The 8,419-nt window shown below is 36.8% G+C and overlaps 2 protein-coding genes across 2 annotated transcripts in view; both read right to left on the bottom strand.

Moving 5' to 3' along the window:
- The window catches only part of crcp (calcitonin gene-related peptide-receptor component protein), a 30,361-nt gene extending 28,066 nt beyond the window's left edge, over positions 1 to 2,295 (bottom strand). The window contains exon 1 of the mRNA XM_008427447.2: positions 2,234 to 2,295. Coding sequence (XP_008425669.1) covers positions 2,234 to 2,241 — 8 coding nt within the window. The 5' untranslated portion in view covers positions 2,242 to 2,295. The remainder of the gene's footprint in view (positions 1 to 2,233) is intronic.
- A 2,677-nt stretch (positions 2,296 to 4,972) lies between these two features.
- Positions 4,973 to 8,419, bottom strand: part of ca4c (carbonic anhydrase IV c) — a 28,921-nt gene continuing 25,474 nt past the window's right edge. Inside the window, exons 6-8 of the mRNA XM_008427450.2 lie at positions 6,427 to 6,493; positions 5,500 to 5,663; positions 4,973 to 5,210 (exon numbers count right to left, since the gene is read on the bottom strand). Coding sequence (XP_008425672.1) covers positions 5,016 to 5,210; positions 5,500 to 5,663; positions 6,427 to 6,493 — 426 coding nt within the window. The 3' untranslated portion in view covers positions 4,973 to 5,015. The remainder of the gene's footprint in view (positions 5,211 to 5,499; positions 5,664 to 6,426; positions 6,494 to 8,419) is intronic.

Here is an 8,419-nt window from a genome sequence, read left to right on the forward strand (position 1 = left end):
CAGTCTGGAGCTGATCAGGAGTAAAGCAGGTCGTGTCTTTGGCAGAGTAAGACAAAAGATTAGTTAAAAATCTACTTTATATTTGTTTTGTTGTAGGACTGGTTTACACGAAGGGATGAAGATTCATGATCATTTGTAGAGAGAACAGCATGAACTCTAAATAAGAATCATCATTTTAATGCTTACTTGGTTCATTCATTTCACCAAAGCTACTTCATTCAMTTTGAGCTGTTGTAATAAATAATTAGAGGTATAAAATCTTTTTCACTTTCAGAAATAATTTGCTTTGGCACATGCAAATGTAACCCAGGTTGAAATAGCCTCTTCTTAAAAATAATAGTAAATTAGATAAATAGGAAGTAAATAAATAGGAAAATAAATAGGGAATTAATCGATCTTAAAACTGTTAAAAATATTAATATAAAAAAGAGCAACAATTAGAGACATTATAATTGCTGTATTTGATATTTAATATTGATTAGAGAAGCTGTATAAACCAGTTTTGCTTTGTCAGCGAACTCTCTTATTCTGAAGGGTCACATTTATGTATAACCCATGTGACTAGTTTCAGCCAATCGGGTTGCTGCGTTGTCTGGGAGAGGAGAGGAGAGAGCGTAAAGCAAGCAGAGAGCGCAGAAGAAAACGGGATTGGGCTGAAAAGAAAAAAAGACAGATAAGAGAAATTGACCACTCGTAGCTGACTTGCTGTCTAAGACGAGTTTTTTTTTTCTCACTTTGACTGCGCTCGGGATCATCTTTTGTGTGTTGTGGAACTGGACTTGGCCCTTTTTTTTTTTTACGTTCGGCTGGGATTTGGACTAAGGAGCCTCGGATCATCACTGAAATGGATCTTCCTAAGGAGAACGAGATGGCGAGCCAACCCGGAACTTAATGACCATCCAGTAGGAGCTACGCCCTCTGCTGGACATTGCCAACCCCGCAACTTGGTATGACCTGCCTATGTTGTCGTGCGCATTAGCAGTGGGTCACTGAAACAGAATTAACTGTTGGATCATCGGAGGAAACAAGACATCAATCTGAAGCACAGTTTGACCTGTCTTTGCTGAATTGTTCTGCTGTGTTTTGTTGTTTTGCTGTTATTGTTTTTTTCTTTYCTAACTTCTTAAGGGAAACACCAAAGAACTAAAATAGATTAAACAGATTAAAACAAACTGTAAATTAAAATAGATTTTAATTTACACAGACCAATTTTCTTTGGTCTGTGGTCATTAATTCAAAATACACTTCTCACTACCTAGCTCTGGTCTTATTACGAGTTGATTAACTGTAAACACNCTTGATTTTAATGACATAAGTCAGATGAAATTTCATAAAGAACAGAAACATGGAGAAGTCAGATTCCGTTTTAGACATTGCTTTCAAGCAACTTTTCATGCAATTTCCAGAACTAGGATTATTTTGGTTTACTTCCTGGACAAAGCCACTGAAGAAGTTACTGTTATCATTAAATCTATCACCTTTTTGTTTCCCACCAATCAATGGTACTAATGGATTGTGTTGTTTTTACCTGATTTTTCCCCTTTAAACAAAGCAACTAACAAAGCTAGCCAAGCACTTCTGGCTTTTTCTCTATCATCGCCYTAAGCCTTTTAAATAAATGWCTTAATACATATTTAACTGAACTTCCTTAGATAAATAACATTTTATATTCAACATTATACCAAATATATTAATATGTGATTCATGTGATCTGAATTTGTGTATGTGAYTGGACCGTACAAGAATCAATTGGATTCATTGATACAAATTGATATAAAACCCAACTGGACTCTGTATAATGAATATCAATTAGTTTGCATTGGAATGACATTATTTTTACATAATTTGGTGCTTTTTAAATAAACTGAGCTTTACTTAAAACRCATGTAAATATGCKATTTCATCAGCGATAATGTTTATTATAAGTGGCCATTTGTTTTATCTTATAATTTGCTATAATTAGAGTAAATTTAGTTAAGTGTTAAAATTCAACTCTAAATCCACGAGAAAAAGCTAAATATCTGACAACACAAACCCAAAATGACTCAAATAAACCAGTAATTTAAAACCAGCGCAATTAGCATTAAAATTGTGTTAAATGTTTTCTTGAGGATGGATTTAAGCGGAAACCAAAACATTTCCTACACCATTAGTYTGTAAGATTAGTAACATATAATTGCAACTCAAATGGCTACGTAGACAAAATAAATTAAAATAAAGAAGAGAAACTTACACTTCCATTTCGCCCGCTGCTTTGGTCCGTTATTAAAAGACTCCGTAGGAAACCGGAGAATTGCTCAAACGTTCCGTTGACTTAAAGCTACGTGTTTGGTTTGTGCTGCCCCCTTCTGTCGGTAATTTTTACTCCTAAATGGGCACATAGGAACACCCTGCATAGAATTTAAATCCTTTATACATGTATTAAATGTATAAACTTATTAAATTTAATGTAATAAATTACCTTTTGTTAAAAAAATAAAAAGCCTCCAGCTCAAATTAATTTAAGCTGTCTACTGAAAATATTCAGTACGGTTCAGTACACTATACTCAATTCTGCCATAAAGATAGATTTAAAATGAATTACTTACAATTCAATCCTAGTWAAAAMGATTATTAAAACATTGATAAAAACTAAAATCTTAGTCTCTAGATAAAATTGGTAGATAAGTTCCAAAAAGAATTGACCAAGGGTGTCTGAATACTTCTAAGGTTTTATATATTTTATTTGAAAACCATTTATTTTTCTCCAGTTTCTTAGTATTGCTCAGTCACATAAAATTGCAAAAAAATACAATGAAGTTTATGATTGAAAAATAGTCTAAATATAAAGTCTGCAATTTCTGCTAAACATACAAAGACATAATTTCACAACACACATTTATCTACATTAAATGTCCCATAAAGCTTTATGTCACCTCCTATTATGTTGCGGGTCAAATTGACCCGTTTTAAAGTTTAAAAATATTTTTAAAATAGTTGCAAGTATTTTTATTGCATGAAACTTTTTCTNGACTACAGTATAGTGGCTAAATTTCAAAATGAAATGGACCTTACCATGCTCCGCCCAGAAACGCCCTTCGAAAGTCCCACGTGACTTCATGTCTCACAAGCAGAGCCTCGCGGTGCTTAGCTTCTATGTGTAAACATGGCATTTTTCATTTCAACTGACTCTGCGGAGTATTTCTGAGTCGATTAGTTTAGCATTTCTGCCGGATTTTCACAAAATATCAGCCACGACAATGGACAGGGGAACCAACAAGTTCATGTCATCTTTTTTGGACGACATCAAGGTGTTTGAGCCACGCGATGCCTCCAACATTGTGCGCGTTGCAGCTAAATGCTACCAGTCGATGAGGAACACAGCAGATCCTCAGCATAAATATAGCTGTGGACAAGTTCACTGACGCCTATTGTTCTTGCAAGGCTGGGTAAGTCGGACATTCGTGGTTTAGAGGGTTCGAATGTGCCTAGGACTTATACATGGTATTCGGTGCTAGCGTGGCTAACACGATAAAAAGCCTTTTCAGGTAAAATAAAATCTTTAACGTATGTCAGATACGGTACACATTGCATATTGATCTGTTCAGCTAATGTAAGGCTGTGTAACAGACCGGCTTCAGGATGTAGAAGTTGTATCGGTACTGCCATTATGCTGTACTTGGCTAAAAGGTTTTCATAATGGATGTGTTTATTATTGACTTTCTTTTTTTCATTCACTAAACACAAAGAAAGCAAAGCAATAATACTTACACCAGCAGACACTCCTTTGTTTTTATTGATCTTACGACGGTTGAGCTGCAAATGCGGTCGTGCACAAGCTTTAATCCAAGCAAGACATTCTGTTTCAGATTTTGGAAATCTGTGAATTTTAGTTCCGCAAACACAATCAGGCATCTGTCAGTATCTGACATCGCCTGTACAGATACCCCACTGACAGTGGRGAACCATTCTTTTTCGAGTCCTGACGCAAAAACTTTGTCGGTCCACAATGTACGTTAGCATGTGTTTGTGAGACGGTCACGCACGTGACCGTCTGTGACGCTGTGACGTAAAATGGGTATTAGCCAATGAAACGCGGCCCCTGTGGTAACGTCCATAAGGTCCCTGGTGGCAATAAACAGGAAAAGATAATTAGCTCCTACAGACAGAATTATCAGCCAATCAGAATTAACGTGTACAATGACGGTGGGACTCAGAATGTTGAGTCATAATTTACAAAATGGCTGCCGCATTCRCTTCAACTCCGGTTGACCTAGTTGCTGACTTATTTTATTTACAAATAATGGGTGAGTGCTACTTTTTTTTATCACATTCTCATTCAGACTTTACTGAATATTTTTTCTTTTATTTGTTCACATAGATTTGAGCAGATTGAGRTTGAGCTTGGCCTTAACTGGGGAACATAGAAAAGTTTTGCTAAACTATTGTCTGTTCAATTATGTGCGCTGTTGCCAGTCTATTTTGTTAAAAATATATGTTGATATATTACTYGATATATGCATTGATGCTTTAGTTGGCGTATTTTTATTTATTTGCATATTATTGGATGCCTGTGGCTTGGTGTGGTGCATAGTGTATTGTTCAGGTAGGAGACTCTTATTGCACATATGGCAGGCTTAAATTTATGCACCTAAAAATTTCTGATTCTGTGTTTGTTTTTTTTGTTTTTTTTTTCTGAAAGACATGCTGCATTGAACTTTGTGATTTTGCATTAATATGTATTATTTTATTGAAGACAATATAAACATACTCTCTTTTTTTGGTAAAAGTTTAATGTTTTTTTTATTTTATTTTAAAATCTAAAAATAGAAATAAAATGGCGGTTCTTTTATTTAAAAATAAAAACACAGAACATACACCATACCTTTGCTGGAAGATGGTGGCACAATCATGCTCTATGAATTGGTTTCTTCAAGAGTAACAGGAAAAACTTGTCATAGGAATCATGACATAAAAACTATTGGAGGCTGTGTAATTTGAAACAAATTGATTTTTCTATTATATGATTATATCTTCTAAATAATATGTATCAGGATCATTGGMATGAACAGRGCTGAGAGGACGACGAAACACATTTGGCTCGCTCTCTTCTGAGCGGCGCCTGACTTGGAGCTGTAAACTACTCTGCCATCCAGAGGCTGTGTGGGTCTGAAGATGTTTGTCATGGGCTGTCCTGTCCAAAATCTGCACTGTTTAACTATGRCGTCCAGCTGGGGAGCAGAGGAAAGAAAACATGAGACTTTGACAAAAAGAAAAGAAACAACTGMAGAAAAACAAGTTTTACCTTTTTTACAGAAGTAATGGTAAAATGYACTGCGTAGTAAAACACTCATAAAAGTAAATTTTCTCAAAAAAGTTACTCAAGTGAGTGTAACTGAGTAAATGTTGCTAGTTACTGCCCAACTCTGAATGCAAATAGGTGGTCATTAACCGGCAGAAATATTTAAAATGTATGTTTTTAAGATAACAGTCTGAATAAAATGTTGAACGACTCTTCACCTGTCGACTGCTGATTGACAGCATCCTATGAAACACTGTCCATGCAACCGCCTGCTCACATCCTGGAGTTGTCATGGAGCCCACATAGCGGTAGTAACTGTGAAGCTCAGTGGCTGCCGGGATGATGTAACTCAGTCTAAAATTTGGAATCACTGTGCTGCTGCCTTAACACAGTCAGAAATAAAGAAGTAGCCAGAAAAAAAAATCAAGTTAGTACTTAGTAAAATCTTAGCAAAGAGGAACATAACGCAGAAAATCGTTAAAGAACAACTAAACCCCACTTTATTCCCCCTCGCTTTCTGTCTCTGCTACGGTACACGCACACTCGTTGCCATAGCAACTGACAACAACGTCACCATACGTATCAGGGTTCAACATTTTAAAAATACTCAAATATTTCCCACACAAAAAACAGGACATTCAGTCCGTTAGTGTTTTTAGGTTTGATGTTTATTTGGGGTTAATTAATAAGCGATCACTTGATAGATTAGCTACCACTGCTATTAGCTAATCTAATAGCTGCTAAAAATATAGCAGCGGGAGAACATTAGCTAGATTATTAGCTGCTAGCTAATACTGCTAATCTACCACAGCTGTTTTAGATTAGCTAATTTAAACACCTGATCTACTGATGATCTATCAGAGTTGGTGTTTAGGTCCCCTTTTTTATTTTGTAACTGAACCGAAACACACCGAATTACTCATCATGTTAAGGTTGTCAAAGTCAAGCAAGCACAACTGAACTACTTCCCTCTGTGTGGTGTAGAGTAACAAAGCACTTTTACATATCAGGCAGACATTTAAGATTGTGTTTATCTCTTAAGATGGACCAGACGCTGTACATGGATTCAAGTTTCAAGTCCAAGAAGAATAACAACATTCATGACATGCTATTGTGTTTTTAAAGTAAAAAAGTAATATATTTACCATTGTTTTTTACTTGACCCAGAGCAGCAATTATTGTGTCTAGATGAGGATGATCATCTGCTGTTTCCTGTAAGGAAGTCAATAATAATAATATAATTAATATATTATNAACTTTAGCCCGTTGTTTGGAAGTGATGTGTCTTCAGTGTGGGACTACCGGAGCAGCGTGGAGCAGTACAGCGCTTCTGGGGGAACAGCAAAGAGCAGCGTCTCTGCCCAGGTGGAGCACCTGAGGAACTGGCTGAAGACTCGCTCACCGTGACCTTTTCTCTGTGACCTCCAGACCTTTTCTCTGTGACCTCCAGCTGTCAGACTTGGGTCAAAGTGAATTACTCACACATTTATTCACACTGCCTTTATAAGCTTGCAATTTCTTTGCTGTAAGTGACTTTCATCTTAGGATACTTTTGTTGATCATGTATTCTTACCTGAGCAGTGATCAATAGGTTACGAAATAAAGGATAATGTTACAGACTGTGGTTAGGTTTGTAGGTATTTGCAGCTAACAAGATAGTGTATCGGTCAGGATACAGGAAGGAGGACATGAGACCAAAACTTGCTGTAACTGTGAGCTGGTTTATTTTGCCTCGATACTCAGTGTTGCCAGCACTCTGCAATAACAATAAATTGCCATTAGGCTAATGTATTACAGCAATACAAGTTCAACTTATACAAACTCAGTGAAGCCTACAAATAGACAGTCTTTGGCCGAATTTAACATAAGCACTTTGGCGTCATCATGTGGCCAGATAAATCTCTACACAATGGCGGCAACTGACAGCGCGTGCCCTTAATTACTCTAACGCGACATCTCGACGTAAAGCAGTAACAGATACTGAAACGCACATATAACTGAATCTAGAGTGAACAAATAGAACGCTAAATGCGGTAACTTACTTTTAGTCATAAACTTAACACTCAGAGCACTTTCTGTCATAAACTTAACACTCGGAGCATCACTTCTCAGGACTACCCCGGGAATGCGGTCTCACAGTTGGAAAATGCAACAAACTGACCATCCATCCATCCATTTTCTTCCGCCCGGAGGTATATTAGGTTGCCCTCGTGAGCGCTAGCTCAGTACTAACTCAGGCTTATGTCACTTCCTAGAATGACCTCTAAACCAATAAAATACAGAAAAAAGAGCCTTTTATACGAGTGTTGATTTATTTCATTTCCAGCTCTATTCAAATATTCCACTGATGACTCTGCATCATWTCCCTCCAGTTTTTACTATTTTGTGCCTGTTCCATTGCCACTTCCTCCATTCCTTCGCCCATTTTATACCAATGTACTAAAGCCAATAGTTAAGCTATTTTATGTATTATGCAGTGATATTAGAGTATTGGTATTATGGGGGTTTCACTTTAATTTTCAACTCTAAAAAGTGCCTTAAACGCATTTGGCAAGCAGCTCCTCCTTCTCTGTACAAATTCAGGTCAAAAATGCCGTGCAACAGGCCACAGTTGCCATGACTACCGTATAGCGGCTAAAATCCTGTATTTTTGAACTCAAAATGAAATACGGTCCCTATGTTGAGTCATAATTTACAAAATAGCTGCCGCATTCGCTACAACTCCGGTTGACCTAGTTGCTGACTTATTAAAATCTCCTTTTTCGAGACGCTCTTTCACGGATAAAAAAAATAACTAAAAATGGAAAACCCACATCAAACCTGGATTCACTAAAGCAAACCAGTAAGAACGTTGTAAGGCATTTTAAAGACTGTAACTTTGAGCGGTATGAGTTGCTAACATCTAGCACTGAGCACAACAACCTGTGGATTTTATTTACAAATTGGCCACTCTACAGCTTTTACATATTTCACAGTCAGATTATCTCCTTTTTGAATTCAAGTGCAAGGAAAGTGTGAACTGATGGCTTTTCCATCCCTTATAATAACAAGTTCTTTCTCTTTGTTCTTCTTTGCCGTTTTTGCAAATTGGGGGCTGTTCTTCAGCGATTCCTCTACAGTCCCAGCTTTATTGCAGGT

Source organism: Poecilia reticulata, linkage group LG14 (assembly GCF_000633615.1).
Source record: "Poecilia reticulata strain Guanapo linkage group LG14, Guppy_female_1.0+MT, whole genome shotgun sequence".
Lineage (NCBI taxonomy): Eukaryota > Metazoa > Chordata > Actinopteri > Cyprinodontiformes > Poeciliidae > Poecilia > Poecilia reticulata.